Raw genomic sequence first — 27,869 nt, 5'->3', positions numbered from 1 at the left:
AATAAAATATAATAAAGTAAAATAAAAATCACCACATCAAAGTTGAACAAGACAAACCAACAACAACAACAAAAAAAATGCCCCAAGACAAGGCACGTGAATCAGAGACCTACTCATTCCCACACTCAGGAGTCCCAGAGAAACGCAGAGAAACCCTGTCTCGGAAAACCAAAAAAAAAAAAAAAAAATCATAAATGAAAGCTGTAATATATAAACAAAGGACCTGGTGCAGACTTGTACAGGCCCTGTGCTTACTGCTTTAGTTTCTTCATGGTCTCCTCCACCCCCTTTGCCTATTACATTCTTTCTGCTTTCTCTTCCACAGGGTTCCCTGAACTCTGAGGGGAGGGATTAGATGGAGACATCCCATTTATATCTGTGTGTTTCAAGCCCCTACCCTGTGTGTGTGTGTGTGTGTGTGTGTGTGTGTGTGTGTGTGTGTGTGTGTATGTATGTGTGTGTTTGTGATGTGTGTGTGTGTGTGTGTGTGTGTGTGTGTGTGTGTGTGTGTGTTCTGGCTGATTGTCATGTCTGGCTGTGGGTCTCTTTATCTGTTCACATCTGGTACAGGAGAAAACTTCTCTGATAATGACCAAATAAGTCATAAATCTAAGAGTATGGCAGAATATCATTAAGAGTTATTTTACTTTTACCTTTTTATTTTAAAACCAACAGTAGTTAGCTCTACCTTAGGCCTCTGGCTGTCAGTCTGGTTCTTGTTCACCCATGCAGTGTTGGGCATGGGTTCTATCCCGTGGAGTGGGCCTTGAGTCACATCAGATGTTTGTTATTTATTACTGCAAGCTTTGTGCCACCATTGCTCTCCGTGGCAACCTTCAGACTTCACAATGGAAAAAAATATTTACCAACTCCATATCCAATAGAGGACTAATATTCAAAATATGTGAGGCACTCAAGAAGCTAGATAACAAAAAAAAACACCCACAAATAATATTATCTTTAAAATGGGGTATATATCTAAATAGAAAATTCTTAGTAGAGGAAACTCAAATGGCTGAGAAAAAAATACAGAAATGGTCAATATTTTCACTCATCAGGGAAACGCAAATCAAAATTACTTTGATGTTACATCTTACATTATCAGAATGGCTAAGATCAATAACACAAGTGACTGTGCATGCAAGTGGAGATGCTAAATAAAGGAATGCTCATCCATTGTTGGTAAGAGTGAAAAATTATATAGTCACTATGGAAATCAGTGTGGCAGTTCTTCGGAAGGTTGGGAATCAGTCTACCTCAAAATCTAGCTATACCACTCTTGATCATATAACCTAAGACCCTTAATCTTACCACAAGTAAACTTGCTCAACTATATTCACTGCTGCTCTATTCATAGTAGTCAGAAACTGGAAATAACCTAGATGCCCCTCAACAGAAAAATAAAGAAAATGTGGTGCATTTTAAAAATGGAGTATTACTGAGCTCTAAAACAAACAAACAAAGAAACAAAATACTGTCATCATGTCATCATGGAATTTGTAGGCAAATAGATGGAACTAGAAAAAAGATCATCCTGAGTGAACCCAGACCCAGAAAGAAAATTTGGTATGAATTTACTTTTATGTGGATATTAGCCATTAAGTAATGATTACCAATCTACAATCCCTAGACTCAGAGATGTTAGGCATAGAGGGAGGGACCAGGAGAGACACAGGGATCTCCCTGGTAGGAGGAAATAGAATAGATTTTTATGAGTGAAGAGCTAGAAGTTCAGGTGGTGAAGGGGAGGGGAAGTGGAGTCGAGGAAAAGCACATCGGGAGAGACAGCTAGAACTGAGGGACATTTGAGGGGTATGGTATGGAAACTTAGAACAGTAGGAACCTTCTGTAATATATAAAGCAGATCCTAAAGAAGTCTCCAAACAATGAGGGGACAGAGTTCCAATTGGCAATCCCTTTTCACCAAACAAATCTTCCAGTATCAGGACTGGGTTACAGCCAATTGTGCTGTTGACCAAAGGGATCTCATGGAAATTCCCAAACAACAGACTGTGCTCCCAAAATAATAGGTTACTCTCCTAAAACTGACAGCCAACCCCATTGCTAAGTCAACACCCATACAACTCATTAAAGTGTGGGGGGGACTGAGCTGTTACCTACATAAAACTCCACCCCAATGTTCTAACGGCTTTGATACAGGAAGACACTCTGAAGGCTGCCAAAAGAGCAATGTAAACAGCATCCCAGCCACAAACCCTTCGATCTGCAGTGCTGTCCTGCCTGCAAATTAGGCTATGTCTCTGACATTTTAATAAGATCAAACACTGAAAAATTTCACAATAGCATGACATGAAGACAATCTGTAAATATGTGGTATATATGTTTGTTTCCTTCAAAGCATTTGGTATCAGATAATCTCATATTCTTGGACAATAACTGTACTTTAGTGAACTCAAATAGTTATTCAAGAACATGACAAACTATTTTATTGAGAAATTTACTCAATTTTAAACACTGATTAGTTGTACAAAGGAAAGACCTAAACAGGTCTTTCTCCATACAAAATAGCTGACATTACTATGTCTGGAAGAGACGTGTTAATCTTTCCCTAGTGTGACAAATCTCTGCGAGGCCCTTAAAATGATTGGCTGATTTTCTTTTCATTCTAAAGGTTTATTCTTGAACCATAGGACCAGATAGTGCCTAAAATATGCACAAGTAACACGGTGACAGATTGAATCTGATAGGAAATACAGCCACTCTGATCAGATGTAATTTGCTTTGAATTTTTATTAGAATATTTAATTGTATAAGCTAATGTAATTTATTGTGTCATTTCATGCATGTGTATAGTATACTTTGACCATCTTCAGTCCTCTTTCATGTCCAGCTCTCCTCACTCATTGTTTCACTATCTCTGCCTCCAGTGTTTCATTCTTCTTTCCTGTGTATCTCTTTCTCTTCTTTCTTTGTTTCTTTCTCTTCTCTCTCTCTCTCTCTCTCTCTCTCTCTCTCTCTCTCTCTCTCTCTCTCTCTCTCTTCCTTTATTATGTTACTTATATAAATACCTAAACACATATTTTAAAATTCATCTACATAATATATAGATATTACATATAAATATTAGAATACAACCCACTGAGTCCATTTAGTGTCCCTTCTATGTATATACCTTAGGACTGACCATTTGGTATTAGATAAGTAGCTTGGGCATCATCCCAGGAAATAAGTGATTCTTCTTCTTTCAGTTGTTATTAATGGTCTATAATTTTTAGTCTCAGGGAGGGACTTTGGAGTTTTTTTCTACTCATGCTAGCATGTCAAGTGATACTGATATCACTAGGACCTTCGTTAGGCAGCCATATTGTAGATATTTTATACATGCAGAGACCCTGTCCTGCATAAGAGACACAATCTCCACAACAAGCATCTGGTCCTCTAGATCTCATTCTACCCTCTCTTCCAAGATGTTCCCTGAGCTTTAATTGTGGGGTTGTGTTACAGTTATGGCAATTGGGACCCAACATTCTATGGTCAGTTGTTCTCTGTATTTTAAACAGTTGTGATTTTTGTAATGGTCTCTGTCTGCTGCAAAAACAAGCTTCCTTGACAAGGGGGAAGAGCTACACTTGCCAGTGGGCATAAGGATAAATATTTAGGATGGAGTCAGAATTCATACTTATTTAGAAAGGTGATTGCAGTAGGTGCCATGGCATCATGAATCATGGTTAGCTGGCTAGGCTTATGGTACTGGGCATGAATTTCCTCCTTTTGAGAGGTCTTAATGGTGGTTTGAACCATAACTATAAGATAACCACATAACTAAAGCTCAAGGAACATCGTGGGAGAGAGGGTAGAATGAGATCTAGGTTCATATACTTGAATATTTCATCCTAAGCGATGGCACATTTTGGCATGGATTAAGAGGCCCTTGTTGGAGGAAGGGTATCTCTGGGCTTTGGGTAGACTTTAAGATTTCAAAGGATTCATGTCATTCACTGTGCTTTCAGGATGAAGATATGAGCTTTTAACTGTCCTTTGTTCCACTCTCTTAGACTCTAACATTCAGTATCATAAGCCAAATTACAAATTAATGGCTTTCTTTTATAAGTTGCCTCGGTCTTGGTGTTTTATCATAACAATAGTAAAGAAAGTGACATTGAAGTTGGTACCAGGCAGTGGGTACTGCTGTGACAGGCCAGACCATGTGGTTGTTGTTGTTGTTGTTGTTGTTGTTGTGTGTGTGTGTGTGTGTGTGTGTGTGTGTGTGTGTGTGTGTGGTTTTGCCTTTTGAGGAATGTGAAAGACTTTGGAAGCTTGGTCTAGGAAGTTGATTGAAAGCAGTTTAGTATGCCATCCAAATAGGGGCTTGGAAGACAATATTGGCTCAGAACAATGTGAACTGTGGAGACCCAGCTCAAGAAGTTTCATAGGGGAATAACATTAGCAACTAGGCTAGAAAAAGTTTTAGGGATATTTTAGCAAAGAACGTGACTGTATCTTGTTTTATAAAAATTTGCCTGAAGCTAAGTTGAAAAGTGATCAACTGCTTTTTGAGGAGATTTCAAGCAGCTTAATACTGATTCTGTCATGTGATTTTTAGTAATCACTCTTATACAGGTCTACAGTGAAAAAGAGCAAATGGGGCAAAAAGAAACAAAAATTTATAATTTAAAGAGAAAATGAACACCAGGACATTTCATTTAATGGCAGAGCCAAAGCTTGTGCTAAAAGATGAAAAACTGAGGAGACATCTGATCTGCGGTAGAGTAAAAGTGGGTACACTCATAGCAAGTCGCCACCCAGCTCATCTTCCAACCTGTGAAAAGAAGGTCAAAAGAATTTTTTACTCCTAAAAAGCAACAACAAAAGAAAGTTTTTCTAAATGTGATTCAAAGTGTCCAGGCTCCTTCCTAAATGGACAGCTGGAATTTGCAGTGTTAGCCACCTGTCCTGGCTTTAGAATCATAAAGGAGACGCGAGTAAAGGGGTTGGGAACTCTTCCTTTACCGTTAAGAAGAGCCACTGGAGCCGGTCTTTGTGTGGCAGCGGAGTCCCTGTGTGGAAGCCAAGAGAGGTCATAATTTAGTGCTGAAAATAAAGCCAGTATTTCATTGGCGACCCCAAGATGTTGGAGATCCTAGAGTCATTCAAAGTTAGTCATAAATCCTGAATTTATGGAATTGTGCTAGCCATTACAAAATTATTTATCAAATCTGGACATTTACTCTACAATAAGAAATGAAAGACATAAATTATTAATTAGTATATATATATATATATATATATATAAATAAATCAATACATAATTTTAAGCACCGTGTTCACTTAACTGTGTTATTTGAAATATCACTTATTCAAAATTAATAATTAGATAATTTGAGAAAGTTTTAATGAATTACTGGAAAGTTTAGGAAGTTTATCAGTCCAGAATAGAGAACAATGAGATAATTGGCTTAGAGAAGTATCATTGCATCAATGATAATTTAATTTACAAAAGAGAAAATGTGTTAGTTTCCTTCTGTTTAGTTAACAAATAAATTTAAATAAAATAATAACAGCAATTGGTCATGTTTAGGGAGTTATTTTGAAGTTAAGAAAATATCTTTTATTTGATATGTAAGGACTTTTACACAATATGTTTTCTTAATATATTTAATACTTTGAAAAATAAAGAAAATGGGATCATGAAAAGAAGAATGGAAAAAAAGCATGCGAATAAAAAGACAGAATGAATGCAAAGTTGTTGAAAATGGAGAGTCACATTTTCCAATCGCCCTTCGTTGGACTGAGGCCTTATCTATTTTCTCTGACACCAGCTGACCTAGAACAGAAAACATACAGTGACCAAGCAGAGAGAACATACTCTTACTTCTAAACCAGGCTCCTGCTGAATAAGGTCTAGTAAAATAAATCTTTAAATAACTATTCCTACCACATGGGAGACTATGAAAAGCTACATTGTTGTCTCTCCCATAGCTGACAGAGGTTCAGTTTGTGTAGGTTCCATTTGTGGGCCTCATTACAACTAAACACTTGTCTCTTGGATATATATCCACTGGTTCTTTGCAAGCATGATCAGGACAGCAGAGTTTTTCCACTACGATAGTTTCTGGAGCTTTCTGTCACAGTGTATTTGTATTTCAGACACATTTTAGTAAAATAAACTAGGAGAAGCCTGAGATGACTCTGCATTTGTAACAAAGCTGAGCTTCCCTGAACTGACTTCCTTTATTACATGATTCCTGGCTGAGGTTTCCTTTACCTATGGGGGTGTCCTTTTGTGAATTTGCCTCATGGTGCTTTCCCACCTCAGTTGCAGGACAGTGCAATTACTGACCCAAAGGCTCCTTTTGGAAAGAACTAGAAATCAGGGAGGGACTTACAGTTTTAACAAACATGTCTGACAAGAAAACATTGGGTAGCTGGAATAAGATGAGGGGAACAAAGGAGACACTCATAAATAAAAATCAACATGAAGGCATACTTAGTGTAAATGTAGAGACACACCTTACAGGAGGCCAGTTGTGGCACTCAAACCTTAGCTCTTTTCTCCTCCCCCTGACCTTGATTTTTGACCACATAATGTATAATTATCAGGAAAAAAGAATTTGTTTGCCCGGTCCTTCTGTCTTCAAAGCCTTATCAATAGGCATATGCTGGAAATGTTTAAACAATTTCCAAGCACTTAAGGGTTTCTGAAAAACTACATTTTCTATCTTGAATCTGCTGCAGTTTAATTTAGTTCTATCTTATTCACCTAATGTATGGCTATGAAATTCTCTAATTAATAAATTAATAACCCCACCTCCTGCAAGCAAGATCAGGAAATGAGTTATCCTCCACCCACACTGTGAAACCATTGTAACTCTAAGGAAGGTTTTTTTTTTTTTTTTTTTTTTTTTTTTTTTTTTTTTTTTTTTTTTTTTTTTTTTTTTTTTTTTTTTTTTCAGTTTACGGATGTTTGTAAATCTCTAAAAACAGTTCAAGCTCATCAACTGTCTCATTTATCCAGAGGGCCTGATCCAGTTCCAGGGGTCTCCTCAGCTATTGGTTCACAGTTCATGTGTTTCTACTAGTTTGGCTATTTGTCCCTTTGCTCTTTCCAATCATGGTTTCAATATCTCCTGCTCTTATAATCCCTCCTCTCTCTCGCCGATTGGACTCCTGGAGCTCCACCTGAGGCTTAGCCGTGGATCTCTGCATCTGCTTCCATCAGTCACTGGATGAGAGTTCTATCATGACAGTTAGGGTGTTCGGTCATCTGATCACCAGAGTAGGTCAGCTCGGGCTTTCTCTCGACCATTGCCAGTAGTCTATTGTGTAGGTATTTGTGGATTTCTGGGGACCTCTCTAGCACTCTGCTTCTTCCTGTTCCCATGAGATCTTCTTTTATCGTGGTATCCCTTTCCTTATTCTCCACTCTGTTTGTGATCCAGCTGGGACCTCTGACTCCCCTAAGATCTCTTTCCCCTGACCCTTGCCCTCCATTACCTGCCCTCATGTCCAGTTTGCTCATGTAGATCTCATCCATTTTTCTGTCATTGGGTGATCCCTGTGTCTTTCTTAGGGTCCCCTTTACTAGGTAGCCTCCCTGGAGTTGTGAGTTGCAATCTGGTTATCCTTTGCTTTACATCTAGTATCCACTTATGAGTGAGTACATACCATGTTTGTCTTTCTGAGTCTGGGTTACCTCTCTCAGGATGATTTTTTCTAGTTCCATCCATTTGTCTGCAAACCTCATGATGTCGTTTTTCTCTGCTGAGTAGTAAGTACTCCATTGTGTATATGTACCACATTTTATTTATCCATTCTTCAGTTGAGAAGGGCATCTAAGTTGTTTCCAGGTTCTAGCTATTACAAATAATGCTGATATGAACATAGCTGAGCATGATAAAAGAGAAGTTTACAGGGTTAAGTGATTTTCCCTAAGTCCAATTAATGGCTGCTGAGATAGGAGAGATTTGAGCACTGTAAACTTTTCATCCCATATTAACATATCTTACTTGACATGGGACTCTCATGAGCATCTGTATGACATAGACCACATTCATGGTGTTGAGACTCCTTGTTGACAGAAGTTCCTGCTTCTAAAGCACCAACTTTACTTTTAATCACATGATTACAGAAGCCAGTAATCATTTCATCTACATTTCTTGGTCTGTAAAACAAACTTCTTTAAATTTTTGAGCATGGATTACTGTTGGATTCCTCACTAATTTGCTGACTCAACAGATGGACAGTGGCAAAACTCTAACATATCAATTGTTCTGACTTCTAAAGGCTCAGATATAGGTGTGGCTACCTGCCTCATCAAAAAAGCCTCACTTTACAAAAAATTACCATTTTTTGATTTCAGAGATTTCAACCTTTTATATATATTTTTCCTTCTGGAAGCTTCCATGGCATTTCTAGATTATTAAACAGCATGTATTTTTTTTAAACCAGTGGATGCCACTGTTATTGTCCCCTTTCTCATGTGTATATGCTTGTGTGCTTTTATCTGTTCATTTACATAAATGTAAATATGGGTAGAAGGCAGAGACCAACCCCGGATGTTACTAGTGAGATGCTTTTTATTCACTTAAGATTTTGTTTTTAAAGATGGAATTTCTCCCTGGCCTGAAACTTGCTAAATAAAGCAGGGTGGATGTTCAGCCAGGGTCAAGGCCCCACCCACCTTTCTTCTCAGTGGTGGAAAGCCTAAGCCAATGTGATGGCTTTCATTGTCCATTTTTATTTCCTTACTTAAAGCAAGATACTTAACACCATTAGTTCTTGCCACTTGTGTCAAAGAAAGGGTTCCAATGATTGAGAACCACTGTAAATCATTTACTGGTGTTGTGAAGATTTGTTTTAGATTGCAAAATTTCTCCTAAGTTCAGTGTTGGGTTACTTGAACAAATAAAAATATCTGGTAATACCAGATACACAAGACAAAACTCTAATGAAAAAAACTCCTTCTAGTGACATTGGCAAACTAAGTGGTTTATCAAATTTACTGAGAAGAGCAGGGCTGAGAGCTTACTTACAGAAGCATGGCTGACTCAATGACGGCCACACCTCAGAAAAGTTCCACCACTGTAGGCCACTGGAGAAGGCTGTTGCACTGGCGTCCTGGTCTCAAGTTTACTTTTTACCTCCTATGTGCTCTAGCAGATTGTCACAAGGCCCTTCACAGCTGTAACAAAAAGGAAATAAGTTATAAAACCCTAGGTATTTTTCCAACGATTTTCTTGCTTCAGGTAATATAAGCATCATAGTCACTATTACCACAGACTTATGTATCTGTGTGTTCCTGCTATTTCCAGGACTTGTCAACGTTATTTTCAAGATCTACAAAACAAATTGACTCCGTGATGGATATGTCAAATCATGTATAAATTACTGTTCTTTATCAGATCCCTGTTTCTCTTAACTATGGCATTTGTTCTGTAAACTTTTGCATGTTTCCTGACTATTAGAGTGGTAAAGCTATGTATGTGACTTTTTCCTGAATATTGGGCCACCATGTCATAGCATTAGTTAATTATTCTCAAAAGTCTAGCTGATAATCTTTATCACAACATTTTAGTATATATTGATCATTAGATGCTAGTGGTTTTTACTTATCCACCACACACACCTGTTCTCTCCCTCCCACTTAAAGGTCTTCATTTGATCATACAGTTGTATTGCTTCATTAGTTCTTTAACAATGTAATTAGATTTTGATGGTAACTACATTTTAAGTAATGAAACTACAAACTGGTTTTGGAACTGCAAACATTTCCACAATATAAACATGCTCATCAGTTATGTAGTATTTAAGTTTTGCCTTTGATGTTTTAAAATTTCCAATGTAAAGTTATTTCACCTCCTTTGCTAGCCTTTGTCCTAGGTGTACTTTATGCATGCTAGTGTTGCTATTCTGGTTCTTGGGTGGAAAAGCAGCTTGCTTTCTTTTCAGTGGTCGTATGTGTTAATTCCTATTTGCATCTTTCTTGGATAAGAGTGAGACTAAACAGCTCTAAGCCTTTCTGTATATATGGCAAGGACAGGGTCTGTTCCAAATAAATGAACGCATGCAAACAAAGGAAAAAGACACTGCGTAGGCTGAAGGAAGTGGACATTCAAGAACCATACTTATTATGTGAAGCCGTGGGATGCTGAGAAAATACTCTAGAACACACATTTACCCTAGCCAGTTATAATCGTATCTTCCAAGTTTGAGTAATTTTCATTTCTTTGCCAATTTCCATACAAATGGAGATATACAATGGCATCTACACTAAGTTTAGTTCACTATTTAGTTCATGAACAGGTTTTCAGATTTTTTTGGGATTTATGTTCTTCTATAAAAGGTTCTATTTTGAAATTTGATTATAATTTTATCAGTATATGAACTTTTCATTAAATAATATAATTTAATGGCTATTAATAATTGATCTTGTAGAGTTTATGCATTTATACAATGAAACAATTATAATTTGATGTTTGTAGCATCAGAGGAGCTTAAATTTAAACTACATGTAAATTGTTTGATAAATAAATGTGTATTGATTTATAATGTGGACCACATTATTCTATAGAATTTAATACTAAATGTTCCAGAATATGGATTTTTATTACCAATATATAATATTCTTCATTCATTCTGTTTGACTCATCAGGCTTTTGCAAAAATGTTAGTCCATTCCAGAAAGAATACTGCCCATTTTCTTGGAACCTAGGATGAGTCTAATCACCAACAGACTAACACTAACTATTTGTTAGTATGTACTGGTCATTCTTCATTCAAAATGCTGAATGAATATTTGGGGATGTTTTAGTTAAAGTATCTATTGCTGTGAAGAGACACCATGACCATGGCAACTCTTATAAAGGAAAACATTTAATCGAGAGGATGACTTACAGTTTAGAGGTTTAGTCCACTATCATCATGGCAGGAGCATGGTGGCTCGAGTATGATGACCTGTAGGAGAACTTAGTGCTGGAGAATTCTATGTCTTCATCCAAAGGCAACAGGAAGTAAACTGTCTCACTAGGCATGGCTTGAGCATATGAGACCTCAAAGCTAACATCCACAGTGACAAACTTGTTCTACCAAGACCATACCTACTCCAACAAGGTCACACCTCCTTATAGTGCCACTCCCTTTAGGGATCATTTTCTTTCAAACCACCACCACATTCCACTCCCTGGCCCCCAAAACTTGTAGCCATATCATAATGAAAAACTGCATTCAGTCCAACTTCAAAAGTCCCATAGACAATACCAGTCTCAAACTTATTTAAAATCTAAAGTTCAAAGTCTTCTGAGATTCATGCAATCTCTTAAATGTAATCCCCTATAAAATCTAAATAAAAAGGCAGATCACATACTTCCAACATATAATGGCACAGGATATACATTACTATTCTAAAATGTAGGGAATGGGGCATAGTGAGGAAATACCAAAGCAAGACCAAACACCAGTTGGGTAAACTCCAAACTCTGCATCTTTATGTCATGTCAAAACACTCTTCAGATCTCCAATTCCTTTCAGCTTTGCTGACTGAAACATACTTCTTTCTCTGGTTGCACTCCCTGTTAGAAGCTTTCCTCGGCAGGTACCCACAACTCTGGCATCTATAACATTTTGGGGTCTCCAAGGCAATCAAGGCTTCAACTTCACAGCTTCATGCAATGGCCCCTCTAGGCCTCCATTCAAGAACACCCCTGACACATGCCTGGCCTCAGCAGCTTAGTCATTGAGGCAAATTCCACAGCCCCTTTTTTCTACCCTTAACTTCAGAGTGATGAATGACATGGTTGGAGCTGCCAAGTTCTGCTTCTTAATGGGGCTGGAACATGGCCTCCTTGTTCAATTACATCTTCACAAACTTTGTTTTCAATGGTTATCTTCACTGCCTAAGCTTGGCTATCCTGGATCTTGCTCTGTAGACTAGGCTGGGATCATACTCAGAGATCTGCCAGTCTCTGTCTTCTGGGTGCTGAATTATAGGTATGCACCATCACACCTGGTTCTAAGCTTTTCTTTAATTCCCTTTCACAAGTTATAAACTTAGCTGGGTGGGGTCTTGACCTCAAGTCACCACTCCCTTTATTCCATTTCTTTATCTGTTTATCTCCTTGAACATAGGACTTAGTTCCATTCCACTTCCTTGTGCTCCTTTACTTCTCTAATGGTACCTTTTCTATTTATTCTTTCTCAGCTTGCTCCTTTTCGTTATAAATTTTTATAAGCATGAACATTAGTAACCATAAGACAGAGTCTATACTAGGCTGTTTTGAAATTTCCTCTGATAATGGAATTAATCCAAATATCTTCACTTTAGCCTCAGACAGACTCTTAGGATGAGGTCATAAGGCAGTCACATTCTTCACCAAAATATCACAAGAAAGATCTCAAGGCAGCATACTAAAATTCTTCTCCTCTGAAACCTCTTGAACCAGCCCTCCACATTTCAAATCACTCAGCACCATTTTCTTCAATGTTCCTGCTAGTATGGGCATTAAGCGGCATTTAAAGCATTCCACTGATTTTCTAACCCAAACCCCCAAAGTCTGTATTATTTCAAACAAAAGCATGGCCCAACCTATCACAACAAAACTCTAGTCCCTGGTACCAACTGCTGTCTTAGTTAGGGTTTCTATTGTTGTAAAGAAACACCATGACCATGGCAACACTTATTTAAGGTGGTGGCTTACAGCTTCAGAGGTTTAGTTTATTATCATCATGCTAAGGATCACAGTGACTGAGAGTATGTTTGAATGCAGGCAGACATGGTGCTGGACAATTCTACCTCTTGATCCAAAGGCAACAGAAAATGAACTGTCTCACTGGGCATGGCCTAAGTATGTATGAGACCTCAAAGCCTACCTCCAAGGTGACACATTTCCTCCAACAGGACCACACCAATTCCAACAAAGCCACACCTCCTAATAGTGCCACTCCCTTTGGGGGCCATTTTCTTTCAAATCACCACAAAGGGAAGTTAGGATTATAAAATTCCAGACAAAGGCATGGATTCTCATTTATCTGGACAAGGATAATTTACATGTGTCAACTGTAGACATTCTACAAGAGATACCAGTAGGTAGATTTACTGAATGCATGGTATCAGGATGGTGGGTTTTATTGCAGTAGAAGGCACATAGGTAAGCAGAAAGATGCTAGGTGACTACATATGTGGTTTTTTATCTAAGGTCAGCGTAGAAGTCAGTGTCAGTTCTCTCTTGAAGGAGCTTTCATCACCCCTCAGTACTGCCCTTCATCTATAGATTCTGGATTCCAAAGTGAACCATGGTCTTTTTCTGCTTTTCAACTAAATCTATTGTCTTAATAATACATGGAACAAAGGTCAGTCTTGCTGCAGACTGCACTTGTTCATTTCAGGATTAATAGAAGCATTTACTTGATATTGAGATTCCTAAGGTAGGAGGTATTCGTGAAGTAGCCTGAGGAAGGTTGGTTTTGCCAGGAAACCTTTACTATCAAGCTTATCTAAAAGACAATATGACTAAATTCTGCAGTGTCAAAATAAGTGTTTATTATTTTTGTTATTATTATTTTTTTTACTACAGTAGCCATAACTTTGATGAACAAAAAAGGCAAAGGAATACAAAAAACTACATACATTATTGAATCTTCTAGTGTGCTCTTGAACTCCCTTTAATGTTGTCATAACCCATTGGATCTTGGTATGATTGCACCAGGGCTTCTTCCATAGCATCCGGTTCTGTCACTGTGTAATGAAGAGGTTCTTTTCAATCTCCCAATATACTGAGCATTTCTTTAAGAAGAAATATACTCTAAATGACTGCAGTTGAAAATTTAAATTTGGTGAAACACAGCAGGGATAGTTCTTATTTTTGCTCAAAGAACCGAACTAAACATTCATTTCTTATTACCTTTATGTGAAGTAATATTGGAAAAGGTATATTGTAGAATTGTAGTATTCAAACTATAGGTTTTCCAAGTAATACTAAATATGCATTATTTGACTAGCAACCTTTTCTAATGCTAAATCAAGTTGATAATATTTTGTTCCCCTCTGGAAGTCTACCAATGTCTTTACGGTAAGATCTGTCTGTATTCTTTGATTTCTTTTCTTGTTCATGAAGAAGTACAATATGCTGAAACTCAGTAGGTTGCCAAAATAACTACTTCAGATAAAATTGATACCAGCACTTCAGTGGCAAGAGGCCCAAATACTTTTTCCATAGGAATTTTTCTGTATTAAAAAAGTCAAGTTTTCATTGTTGTGCTTCTTTGTGATTTTTAGATTATTTAAAAACATTATAAAAAAGATCCAATTAAGACATTCTGGGCTTGGTATATGTGTTTCTGTCAGTCTACACAAAACCCAACCCTTTTCCTCTAAATGAGCAGTCTATTTATAAGAACGTACAAGTATCAAATAGTGGTATAGTATTGCTTTTAATGATAGATAGAGTAACTGTAGAAAAGTCATGGTGATTAAGAACACTGGATATTCTTCCAGAAGACCTGGGTTTGATTCCTAGCACCCATATGATAACTTACAGCCATCTATAACTCAATTTCTAGGGAATCTGATACCCTCTTCTAGTCTCTGCAGTCAAAAGGCACAACATGGTAACACATACATACATGAAGACAAAACATCCATAAACACTATTTAAAATAAAAAATAAATGTCAAAAAGAGAATGAGAATTGATGGAAAACTCAATGGAATGTGACCTCACAGAGAGTGTTCACTGCTAAGATCATATATGAAACCCATCTCTAATGAAAGTGTGGTTGTGAGAAAAAAAAGTTTTGAAAGAATTTCACTGATCCACTGGAGTTCAACATTCTTGCATTGAGACATGACATCAAGTACAAATGCTTCAGCCTATATTCATAGCTATCCCGTCATATGTGCACCCTGTGGGTCACAGTTTAAACATGTCTATTAGGTATTTCATAGTTCATGTTTAAGGTTTATGAAAGTTTGAGATGATGGAAAAATAGTTTGCCTGGAACAGTATGGCATATGAGTATGTGAGGGCTTGAGTTTGGATGCAGCCCACACAATCACACATGTGGAATAGATTTTATATCATCTCTGATCCTCAGTTTTCTTATATAACTCAACCACTTCTGTAATATAATTTCTCATCAGGACCACTAACCTGTAAATAATGACATGGAGTCTTATTAATTATGAAAGCTTGGCCATTGTTTAAGCTTTTCCCACTAGTTCTTATAACTTAAATCAACCTATATTTTTATTCATTTACATTCTACCATGTGGTTTTTACCTCTCATCCATTTTTTTTGTGTCCAAATTGTTCTGCATCTTGATGGTGTCTCTTACATGCCTTGATTATTTCCTCTTCTCTTTGACCAGAAGGCCTGCCTATATTTCCTGCCTGGCTATTGGCCATACAGCTCTTTATTACAGCAATCACAACAACACATTTTTACACAGTGTACAAATATCCCAAAACACACTGCAATAATTTTAGATAGAATAAATACACTAATGTCAATTGGCTTTTCTGTGAAGTTTCTAACAGTGAAGAATCTGTCTACAGATATTATCTTTTTTTATTAAGAAATTTTTTTCATTCATTTCACATACCAATCAAAGATACCCCTATTTCTTCCTTCCACATACCAGCCTCCCCTTCCCAACCCACTTCCACTCCCCACCACAAGAAGGCAAGGCCTCCTATGGGGAGGCACATCCAGTAGAGGCAAGTCCAAGCCCTTCCCCCTGCCTCAAGGCTGTATGAGGTATCACATCATAGGTAGTGGGCTCCAAAAAGCCTGCTCATGCACTAGGGATAGATTCTGATCCTATTGCTGGGGGGCCCCACAAGCAGATCAAGCTACCCAATTATTTCATCATGCAGAGGGCCTAGTCCAGTCCCACGCGGGTTGCACAGCCATTGATCCAACTTTGATGAGTTCCCACTAGCTTGGTTTAGTCTTCCCTGTACGTTTCCCCATCATGATCCTGATACACTTGCTCATAGAATCCCTCTTCTCTCTCTTTGACTGGACTCCTGGAGCTTGGCCTGGTACTTGGCTGTGGATCTCTGTATCTGTTTCCATCATTTACTGGATGAAGGCTCTATGATGACAGTTAAGGTACTCACTGATCTGATTACTGGGGTAAGCAAGTTCAGGCACCCTCTCCACTATTGCTAGTAGTCTAAAGTAGGGTCATCCTTGTGGATTCTTGCACCCAGCCTCTCCTCATCCCCATAACATCTTTCTCTATCATGGTATCTCCCTCACTGCTCCCCAACTCAGTCCCTGCTCCAGCTCAATCATCTAGTTTCCTTATATTCTCATCCCCCACCCCCCACCCTCCATTGCCCTCCTTATCCCTAGTTTACTCATGTAACTCTACTCTATTTCTCCTTCCCAGGGTTATCCATGTGTCCCCCTTTTGGTCTTCTTTGTTATCTATCTTCTCTGGAGTTGTGGGTTGTTGTCTGGTTATTCTTTGCTTTAAATCTAGTATACACTTATGAGTGGATACATATCATGTTTGTCCTTCTGAATCTGTCTTACCTCACTCAGGATGTTTTTTTTCTAGTCCCATCCATTTGTCTGCAAATTTCAAGATGTCATTATTTTTCTTGGCTGAGTAGTACTCCATTGTGTATATCTACCACATTTTTTTAATTCATTCTTCAGTTGAGGGACATCTAGGTTGTTTCCAGGTTCTGGCTATTATGAATAATGCTGCTATGAATATAGTTGAGCATGTATCCCTGGGGTATGATTGAGCATTCCTTGGGTATATGCCCAAGTGGTATAGCAGGGTCTTAACAAAGAAGCCAAAATTGTACAATGGAAAATAGAAAGCATCTTCAACAAATGGTGCTGGCATAACTGGATGTCAACATGTAGAAGATTGCAAACAAATCCATATCTATCACCATGCACAAAACTTAAGTCCCAGTGTATCAAAGACCTCAACATAAATCCAGTTACACTGAACCTGATAGAACAGAGAGTAGGAAGTAGTCTTGAATGCATTGGCACAGGTGACCGCTTCCTAAATATAATACCAGTAGCACAGACACTGAGAGCAACAATTAATAAATGGACCTCATGAACCTGAGAAGCTTCTGTAAGGCAGAAGTAAATAAGTAAATAAGACAAAACAATACCCTACAGAATGGGAAAAGATCTTCACCAACCCCACATTGGACAGAGGTGTGGTGGTATTGTGTTCCCCAAAATATTGTGTACTCTAATAAATTTACCTGGGGTCAGAGAACAGACAGCCACTAGATACAAAGGCTAGAAAATGGTGGCACTCACACCTTTAATCCTAGCACTCCAGAGATAGAAATCCCTCTGGATCTCTGTGAGTTCAAGGCCACATTGGAAATAGCCAAGCATGGTGACACGCCTTTAATCCCAGAAAGCCAGCCTTTAATCCCAGGGAGTGGTGGTAGAAAACTGAAAGATATATAAGGCGTGAGAACCAGAAACTAGAGGCAATTTGGCTGGTTAAGCATGTGGCTGGTTAAGCTTCAGGCTTTTGAGCAGTAATTCAGCTGAGACCCATTCCGGATGAGGACACAGAAGCTTCCAGTCTGAGGAAACAGGGCCAGCTGAGGAATTGGCAAGGTGAGATAGCTGTGGCTTGTTCTGTCTCTCGGATCTACCAGCATTGACCCCAATAACTGGCCTCAGGTTTGACTTTATTAATAAGAACTTTTAAGATTCATGCTACACAGAGGGCTGATCTCCAGAGTATATAAAGAACTCAAGAAACTAGACATCAAAATACCTAGCAATCCAATTTTAAAAAATGGGCTACAGAGCTAACTAGAGAATTCTCAAAGGAAGAATTTCAAATGGCTGAAAGACATTTAAGGAATTGTTCAGCATCCTTAGTCATCAGGGAGATGAAAATCAAAAAGACTCTGAGATACCATCTTACACCTGTCAGAATGGGTAAGATTAAAAGTACTGCAGACATGTAGACAGCTTATGTTGGAGAGAATCTGGAGCAAGGGGAACACTCCTCCACTGTTGGTGGGAGTGCAAACTTATACAGCCACTTTGGAAATCAGTGTGGTGGTCTCTCAGAAAATTGGGAATCAATCTTCCTCAAGACCCAGCTATACTACTCCTGAGTATATACCCAAAAAATGCTCAATCATACCACAGTGACACATGCTCAACTATGCTCATACCAGCATTATTTGTAATAGCCAGAACCTGGAAACCACCTAGATGCCCCTCGACTGAAGATATTATCTTTCTTCATCTTTTTTTCCTTTTCTTTATATTATCATATTTATCATCAACGAGAGTAGCGGATGTAAATATCAATGGTACAGCAATAAAATCATGTTGTGAGAACATCTATATCATGTATGGGCCTGTGTTTGTGCATGTGTGTATTTCAAATTAAGTTAATGTCATATTTTCGGTTAAAGCATGTAGAAATGGCATACTATGTCACCACACCAAATACCTGGTTGTTTCCTGATTCTACAGGCACCTCTTCCTCGGTTGACTCTTAGCTAAGACACAGGAAAAGAGAGAGAATTCAGTGAGGAATGGGCATGCAGGTTGGAAACCAAAGTAGAACCTGGAAGTCTTGAAAGTCAAGATGAGATAACATGCCAATTAGTAATATTCAGAGCTGCAAACCCAGGAGGCTTTTGTAATGTTTAATGAAAAAATTGTGTTTGCATTTTCTATGCACGAATGAATATATTTAAGCATGTGTATGCAATTCAGTTCAAAGTATCCTGTGCAACAGTGAGTACATCCCCAGGTGTAGACACCACTAAAGCAGGATCTCTTGATAGAAAATTTATGGATCTGCTACAGTAGTTAGTATCTAGTCTTTAAATTTTCCTATAATTTATCTACTACATAATGTGATAGTTCTTTAATTGCTCCCTTCTCCCCACTCCTTCCCAACACTGTATTTTTCAAATAACTCACCAAGTAAAATTTGTGGTGACATAGTTATGGTGTCATCTACAGGAGAGCAGGCTACCTAGAAGTGGCCATTCCCTCTCTTCTATGAAGTCATTAGTCCTCAATAACTCCTAAGTTAGGGTGTGGTGCTGTGGATATCACTCTGTATAAATAAAATGCTGATTGGCCAGTAGTGAGGCAGGAAGTATAGGCAGGACAAGCAGCAAAGAAAATTCTGGGAACAGGAAGGCTGAGTCAGAGAGTCATGAGCCAGCCTCTGCCATGAGAAGATGTTAAGATACCAGTAAGCCATGTACCATAAGTGTCTGTGTGTTTATTTTATGTGGGCTGTGGGACTGCAGGGGCTTGGCGGACCTGGAGAGAAGCTCTGCAGCTATAGTGTGGGGTCCATGTCACTTCCTCACTACATGTATCAATGATTACTACCTTGTTCTTGTTCAGTTCTGGTACAAACAAGCACGGCTCCTGTGAGTTAATGGGTCCTATCATGTCCAAAAGACACTGTTTTGCTCTGGTGCTCACTATGCTCTGTCTGTTAATAATTTTTTTGTCCCCATCTTCCAAAGTGGTCTCTGATACTTGGAATTTTTGTGATGTAGATATCCCTCTGATGATTAAGCATAACACTAATATTTTTTCTCTGAACTTTTATTATTTGATAATTTATTTGTTAATTGCCATGTACAAGAAAATTCTTTAATAACACCTGAGAGCTTCAGGTAGTCTGTGAGTGCAGAGATCAAAATTTAGAAGGAAATTTGAGATTGAGTAGTTTCTTTGACAAGGGGTAGGAGCTGTACTTACCTGTGCCTGTATGGATAAGTTTTAGAATGTAGTTAGAAATTATTCTGGCCTATTAAATTGTAGGGTTTAGGTGAGTGCAGGAAGCATGGGGGCAAGCATAGGCATTCACCAGGCTGGGCCAGATAAAAGGGTGTACCAGCCTGGCTGGACGTAGAGAAAAGATAATGTCATGGGATGACAGAAGAAGGTCTGATGGACCAAAAGGACCACTCTTTAACATAGGATGTGAATCCTAGCCCAAACCTGGATCTTGAGAAGGCATGGACATGGCTCCTAGGACTAGATTGGATCCCCGAGTGTGGTACTATTTGGTTCTCTTTGAGGACTGTGGTGAGTGCAGTTGACTTAGGGATAAGAGAGAAGACATAACAAAGCTGAACCAGAGTACATGGGGTCCTGGCCTTGCAGAACCTGTTGGGTAGCTATGATATGGCACAACGGGATGGATTCTGGAAAATTGAATTACTTTCTTGAGGTATGCCAATATCCCCATTATTTATTACCACAGAAATACTTTTAATTGTGAATTTACTCTCTGATTTTAATGACTATATCAATATTAATATTTACTGTGATTCTAACGTAAGTTATAAATTATTCCATTTGCCAACTAAACCTCTTAAAATATTAACACAGTTAGTACTAAATGAATAAAAGATACCAACAAGTTTTTTTGGGTTTTCTTTGTTTGTTTGTTTCTTTGAATTTTGGTTTTTCAACACAGGGTTTCTCTGTGTATCTTTGGGCCTTTCCTGAAACTCACTATGTAGCTCAGGCTGGCCTTGAACTCACAGAGATCCACCAGCCTTTGCCTCCCAAGTACTGGGAATAAAAGCATGTGCCACCACCACCCAGCAAGTTTTCTTTGTAAACTTTAGAATATATGCACTTTATTTTTCTTTTTAAAAACATCCATTATACCCAAGAATACCTTCAAAGTATATAAAATTAAGACTCTTTAAAAGGATGCAGCATTATGAGTCATCTCTAATTCTTCGAGATGAGCAAATGTCACTATTACCAACCACCACACACCTCAAGAGATTGAGACAAATGTCAACCATATTCATATCTACACGCAAGCAATAGGATAATTTACAAAGAGCAAAATGGCGAAATTCTTCATCAGATGATTGTAAGTCTTCAAGACCAGTCAAGACAGTGTAATCCACATTTTCTTTTTTTCCATAAATCTAATGACCAAAATGATAATCAGTCAGTTTATATTTATACAGTTTGTGTTTGCTTTTCCTTTTTTTTCTAGATATTAAATTGCATTTAGGAAAATTATAAGAGCTTGGAAAAAACATACTACTATTATTCTGCAAAATGAGCATAGCAATAAAACATTGTGATAAGAGTATCTCTCAAACCTCATCAGAGAAGTTTCTTCTGACAGTAGATAGTAGTTAACAAAGAGATTCACTATTGGACAATGTATAGAGAGTTAGAGACTTTGGACAACTCAGCCCTAAATAGGATGTCTTTATCAAACCCCTCCCCTCAATCATACAGTATCTACATGGGTGTGGAGGTGGAAAATTATAAGAGACAGAGGTGGTAGATGACTCCAAGGAAACATCTTCCAGACACATTAGGGCTGATACACAGATGAACTCACAGAGACTTTGATAGCATGCAGAGGTACAAACCAGATAAAATTCCAGCACTGAGAAGGGGAAGTGGACAGAGAGCTCTATCTCTAACCAGAAAGTTATTTGCAACTGATATCTGATGAAAAGAAGAAAAATCTGTGTTCTACAAAAGAGGATCATTGGGCGTATTGAACATACTCTGGGTCAGGCCTCATGCCCAAGAATAACTGGTCAATACAAAACATACTCAATGTTCTTTTTTTCTATTTTGAGACTGTAGTTTTTATTTGGGGGGGCATTTTTCATCTTATGCATTCTATTTTTCATAGTTTTCTTGTGTGATTTGATTTCTATTTTTTTGTCTTTCTTTCTTATGAGAGAGAGGGAGGGAGGGAAAGAAAAAACATAAAGTTGAGTAGATAATGTAGTAGAGAAAATCTGTAGGACTTAGAGAGGGTAAAGAATATGATGAAAACATTTGAAATAAAAGTTAGGAAAAGAAAACTTGTTATCACAAAGAAAAATAAAAGTATATGAAACTTCCATCACAGGCGTGGATTTTCACATGTCAGACACTTGCTACTATAAATCTGCCAGTCATCTAAAAGTAAAAGTACAAGACCCATGTAACTATTTTCTTTCAACAAATTGACTTCCAATGAAATTGGTTTTTTTATGATTCTGAAGACAAAAGGCAAAGATTTCAAACTTGAGTATAGACTTGTGTTTGACATTGGTAATGAATACTGATTGGCTAGGGGTAATTTAATAAGACTGTCCAATAAAGTAGTCAGGAGTATTTCAATATGCCCAGATGAATAGGTGCTATTCAAATTACTGTGAAAAAATTATACTTTAATCTCTACCCATTAGTTCTGAGACTGTCTACAAGATTGAGTGCCAAAATCTGTTTTTGCAAAGAGAGGTGTTTCAACATTTAATGTCCATTGCAGAGTTCAGATCATTCATGAATGAGAGAAGTAGAAGATAGAAACACTACTCACCGAGCTGAGTATATTCTTGGTGTCCTCATAAAGCACTGCAGTTTTTCTCTCAATGTCTTTGGCTAATGATATGACGTCATTATGTGTTCCTGTCCTATTTTCAAGTATGGTCAGTACGTTTTTAAGAGTGTTATTCCAAGCCCACATTCTACTGAGTATCAGTTTTGGAAAGTCTTCAACCTAAAGAGCATTTTTCAGCAATTACATTAAGATAAGTGAAATAGAGAACAATTTGTTAGTTTTTGTTTTCTATGAGACAGGCAATTTAAATATCTACTTGGTAATTTTATGAGAAGGTAGAATGCTTTGGGGGAATAAAAATAATATAAATTAGTAAAGTAAAAATGATTAACCTGTAATTTGTCATTATAAAAATTTATGTATATATCTATTATTTCTAATTACCCATTTTATCGATCATGTTTTCTTTTCCATATAGAATTCTGCCCTCTGACCTCCTTATTAGTTCTTACATATTTCATTATTTTGCTTGTGGAGGGCAACCCTAGAAGCTGGGGCTTAGTAGGTTTTTTGATTGAGGAAAAACAAATCTCACCCAATGTAAAGAGCAAGGGATTGAACTTAGATTCATCACACAAAAAACCTAGATTGTTCATAATCATACTTATATTTTAGGTTAATTTAGGCTGTTAATAAAAATATACAATGAAGAAAATATGGCATTAATAAGTAGAACACTCCCTCTCCTTGCCTCTAGTACAACAGTATATTTGTTGTAACATGTAAGTGAAGAACAGTGGAACAGTGAGATATCATAGTCTTTAACGGTATTTGTGGGGCCACTGGCAGTGAGAGAAGAATTTATCCCTAGTGCCTGAACTACCTTTTGGAGCCCATTCCTTATGGAGGGATAACTTGCTCAGCCTTGATACAGAAGGAAGGGCCTTGGTCCTACTCAACTTGATGTGCCAGACTTTGTTGACACCCCATGGGAGGCCTTACCCTCTCTGGGGAGTAGATACATGGCATGGTGAGGGGGAAGATGGAGGATGAGCAGGAGGAGGGAAGATGGGGGAAACTGTGGTTGGGATGCAAAATGAAACAAAAGATCTTAAATAAAAAATAATAATAATAAATAACAACAGATATTTGACTACCCAGTGTGTTCCAGAATCTTACATGAAACTCATTCCTGGTTTAAAATGTTTCATGTGCTGATATATTTAGCTATTGTAGAGACAATAAAAGGAGTAGAGAAGAATCCAGTGGACATTGTGAGGGAAAGAGGAAAAATACATGAAGGAAAGGCCCAGATCCAAAGGTCTTGGCAAGGCATTCTCCTAGGACCATTGCTGCATATGAATAAGAGTGAGGACTTGTGTTGGATGGAACCGGACACTCATTCTGACAGAGAAGGCTGATGGTCCAAGTTGCAGAAATTTTCCAAGCCTCGGTCTACTTACACCATCCAACTTTTGTGAATGTTAATTGCGGCACTGTCAATAACGCACTTTGTGAAATTCCTGGTCTTAGAGTGCACACCTAGATACACTTTTCTTCCTTCACTTTGCCTCATTATTTTCACATGATGCCTAAATCAGTTCATTTGAGGATAAGTTATGGGAAAGATCCTAACAGTTTTAAATTAGAGCTGCAGTGATATGTAGACCTTCTCATTACAACTGAAAGCATGGCTCATTCTCAGTTGCATCAGATCGTGTTTATAACACTCCCTTGTTCACGTGCTTACAGCTAAGACAAAGAAGAAATCATAGGAGTTGGAGGAATTAGTAGGAAAATAAGAAGCAGAAGTAGAATCAAACAAATCTTGAAAATCAAGGAGACTGAGCATGGTGGTCAGTAATGTGAGATTTGCTATGGGGAGCCATACCCTGGTAACAGACAAGCAACGTTGCTGTTACTGTAGTTACTGAGTAAAGTCTAGAGATGAGATATTAAACTAAAACCCTCTAATGGACCATGTATGGACCTGCTTATTTATTATGAAGTATCTAGCATGACTTTTCTTTGTTCATTTTCACTCTATTTCCTGCAGGCGCGGTTACCACATCTATTACAATATTTGCAGCATGACAAAGCAAAGTTAGCCTACTGCTTCAGCTGTTTAGGTGAAAAAATCAAACTAAAGACTCACAGAGATCTTTTGGGCTTCATCCACGTTTTCTGGAGTTTTGATGGAGTAATTGTGGCAGCAGCTGAGAGTCTTGATCAGAAACTCCTGATCCTCAAAAAACTCAAGCATCTGTATATATCAAAATTAATATTCAGTTAAATGGAATCTGGAAAATAAGCCAGTGATTCCACAACAGGAATATTAATGTACTCAAGAGATGTGTGCTTTGTAAAAATTAACTCTGCCTAAAATCTAAGGTTAATGACTAACAATATGAATATTTTGATACCTTTCTTTTTAATTGGGTCTGTAATCTCATTTTGCTTTTCATCTAAATATCTAATGCACCAACCCTTTCCCCTATTTACTCTTCTCTTAGTTTCTTGTTATTTCCCCTAAATCTTTCTTTATTGAAGGGAAGCCTTAAAAATAACAAAACATGTAAATATAAAGTGTCTTAGAGATCATCTTTCTCAAGAATCTGGGCCCAGTGTCAGCTGTATAGTATCTATATTCATTAATTTCTTGGTTCCTGTGTATCCAAATTGATGTGTGACTTTTAACTAATCATTTGAACCACTGAGCCTTCTCTTCAGGGCTACCTAGGTATTTTAAAATTGTATGTGTTCTTTCAATTACAAGTGAACCGGAACCATCCAGTGTTAATCATAAATCCTGACTGGAATTGTGTCGTTTGACAAAGTAGATGTAACAAAGTGACCGATTTTAGGAAATAGTGAGCAACGAAACAAAAAAACAACAGAATTACTTATATACATATTGATCAGTATATAATCTTAAATATTATATTTTAAATATACTATCACTAATGTGTTATTTTAAACTGATAATCAGCTACTGTGCCAAAGTTTAATGGATTCCAAGGAAAGTTAAAAATTTAAAACAGGGTCAGTATAAGATGAGGAATGAGAAACTTATGAGTAAGAACACAATAATAATACATATTTTGTAACTGCAGAGGCATTCTCTTAATGCCCATTATTTCACTGTAGCCTTATACTTTTTCTCCTTTATCTTGACTCATCTCGAAGAGACTTGAAGTCATCAGGCAAAGAGAGCCTATGTTCTTTTGTCAACCAGACCCTACTGAATAAACTCTAGCACTGGAGATCTCTAACAGAATTCCTAACACTGGGGGTTCCAGAAAATCAATTAGTGTTTTTCCTCCTTCTTGACTTGGTTTCCTTTTGGATTGGTTCTGCTTCCTACATCTAACTGACTCTAAGGCATTTCAACCTTCTTGGGTATCTGCAGTGAACTAAATGGAAAATGCCACTATTTCTTGCTCTTTAAAACCTAGATCTGGATATCAGAATTCTTCCCTAGCCAAATGATTATAGTTTTATGTCACAATTATACTTTTTTAAATTAAAAAATAAATGAAGTTAGATAGAATCTTAAACAAATCATTTCAAAAGCATGGTTTTTTTTTGTTTTTGTTTTGACTTTTTGTGACAGAGAAAATGGAAATAAGAGAGGCACTTACAAATTTGTCATACGATTCTGATGATGAACTTAGCTGAGTTCAGATGAGGAGAGTGGCAAAAAAAACAAGTAGTGAGTAAAGAGACAACATGAATGCACATTTATTGCAAAAAAGAGAAATTCTCTGGGTGCCCATATCTGTGCCGAAGCCATGTCTAGAATCTCCTTCTTGACACTAACTTGCCTTGAACAAGTAACATACAGCCCTCAAGAAGACAGGGTCTATTTCTTTTCTAAAACAACCTTCCTAGTAAACGTGTCCACCAGAATCCTTTAAATATGATTCCCAGAATTTAGGGGCCTATGAAAAGCTAACATGTTGTTGTTGTCTGCTTTTTCCCAGCTTGACTTATCACACTTTAGATTCATTCTATCCATTCCTTGTGACTCAGTACAATATACTTTTCCTGTCTTGCATGTGCCCAGTGTGCTAAGTAAAGATGTCAACAGCAACTGGTTTGTAGAAGCAAGATGGAATTAGAGTTCTTCCATAGATACAACTATTAAAGCATTATGTTGCAAGTGTAAAGAAGTTTTTAAAGTAAACAACAATTATGAAGGGAGAAAGACCTTAAAATCATTCTATTTCTTGCAAACCAGAAACTTTCTGAAGCTGTCCCATTCTTACTCTGTTTAAGTTCAAAGTCATTAACCTGAAGGCTTTGGGAGGAAAGAAGAGAGAAGCAGGGGGAGGTACTTACAAATTTATGGTGAAATTTTTCAGAGAACTCGGTGTCAGTCTGAAACAGAATGAAATGAATGACAGAAAAACTAGTGAGTTAAAAGACAACATCAATTCACATTTATTACAAAAACAGACTCATTCTTCCCGTGTCCAAGTCTATACAGAAATGTTGCCTACTGTTTCATACTTGATATTGACTGACATTGATAAGAAAGCATACAGCCCACAGGAACAGAGAACCTATTCCTCTTCTAAACTAGCCTTCTAAGTGAATAAACTCATGCATTGTAACTCTTTAAACAAGTACTCCTAATGTTTAAAAATTTGAAAAGCTAATGTTTGTGTGTGAGTTTTTGGGGAGGTGGGGCATGTCCATGTCTTTTGACACACCATAACAATTTAGATTAGTTTCATTCATTCCATGGGACTCACTGTAGTGCATTTCTTCTCTATTGGATGCCTGTTGTGTGCTAAGTAAAGATGCTAACAGAGGCCCTCTAGCAAGCAAGGTGAGGAAGTCAGAGTTCTTTCCCAGCTGTGTCTATTAGATTTTTATGCCACAAATGGATATTTAAGAAAATTTAAAGATAAGTAGGGGAAATTCCAAAGCTCATTGAAGTCTTCAAATACCTTTGAGATTTCAGGAAACTTACCCCATTCTCCTTCCTTCATTTTTTTCAATAGCTGATGCTTTATGGTATAATTAGAAACATGCATTATTAGAACTTTGGTTCATGACAACTGAAAGTGGGGTACAGGACAGTCTTTGACAAGGAGGCTGGTTTGTGAAATATGCCAGAGATAAGTGAAATACTTACATATGTCCTACGCATTTCAGTGTTGAGCTTACTGATATTCTGAAATAGTATCAGGGCATGATCAAACAGTTCCTTGAGGTATAGCTGATCATTATCAATCTCATCACTACTCAAAGGCACAGAGGCCACATTCTCCCATAAAAGGAGGTTTGACACCAGCAGCATCAGAAGGGCCCCTACTAACAGAAACAAGAGCCACTCAGATCCAGTCATCCAAAGTTACCAAAAGAAATTCCATCATTTTTGCCCAGTGCCTTCTGCTGTGTGATTTGATACTGTATAGCAGTGGTAGTGAAGAATTGTCTCTCATTGTGAAAATGTAATTAAATTGTTATATTTGCAGAGGTATATAGTGTCAGAACTTCAGAACTTGATGACTTCCCACAGCCTGGGATTGATATCAGAAATAATTATGAAATTGCATACATTGGGAGATAATTAATTGTCTATTAGTTCAGTATTG

The 27,869-nt window shown here is 37.6% G+C and overlaps 1 protein-coding gene across 1 annotated transcript; it reads right to left on the bottom strand.

Annotated features, from left to right (window-relative positions):
* Positions 1 to 20,677: 20,677 nt before the first annotated feature.
* Positions 20,678 to 27,619, bottom strand: LOC114702143 (prolactin-7A2-like). Its single transcript, XM_028882461.1, has 5 exons — positions 27,407 to 27,619; positions 25,905 to 25,937; positions 24,419 to 24,526; positions 22,303 to 22,482; positions 20,678 to 20,896 (listed from the first exon to the last, which is right to left on the bottom strand). Exons 1-5 carry the CDS (start codon positions 27,617 to 27,619, stop codon positions 20,678 to 20,680), a joined length of 753 nt encoding a protein of 250 aa, XP_028738294.1.
* Positions 27,620 to 27,869: the final 250 nt, after the last annotated feature.

The sequence above is a fragment of the Peromyscus leucopus genome, chromosome 5 (assembly GCF_004664715.2).
Source record: "Peromyscus leucopus breed LL Stock chromosome 5, UCI_PerLeu_2.1, whole genome shotgun sequence".
In the NCBI taxonomy this organism is placed as follows: domain Eukaryota; kingdom Metazoa; phylum Chordata; class Mammalia; order Rodentia; family Cricetidae; genus Peromyscus; species Peromyscus leucopus.
Note: the sequence above shows the minus strand (reverse complement) of the source record. Positions and strands in the feature narration are given on the sequence as shown.

Excerpts from the sequence above, each read along its gene's own strand:
- LOC114702143 (XM_028882461.1), bottom strand. The coding sequence starts at position 27,619 with ATGACTGGATCTGAGTGGCTCTTGTTTCTGTTAGTAGGGGCCCTTCTG. Across the intron at positions 25,938-27,406 it reads CTGAAATGCGTAGGACATAT|CTAAGTTCATCATCAGAATC; the intron begins GTAAGTATTTCA and ends ATCTGAACTCAG. Across the intron at positions 22,483-24,418 it reads ATGAAGCCCAAAAGATCTCT|GTTGAAGACTTTCCAAAACT; the intron begins GTGAGTCTTTAG and ends AATGCTCTTTAG.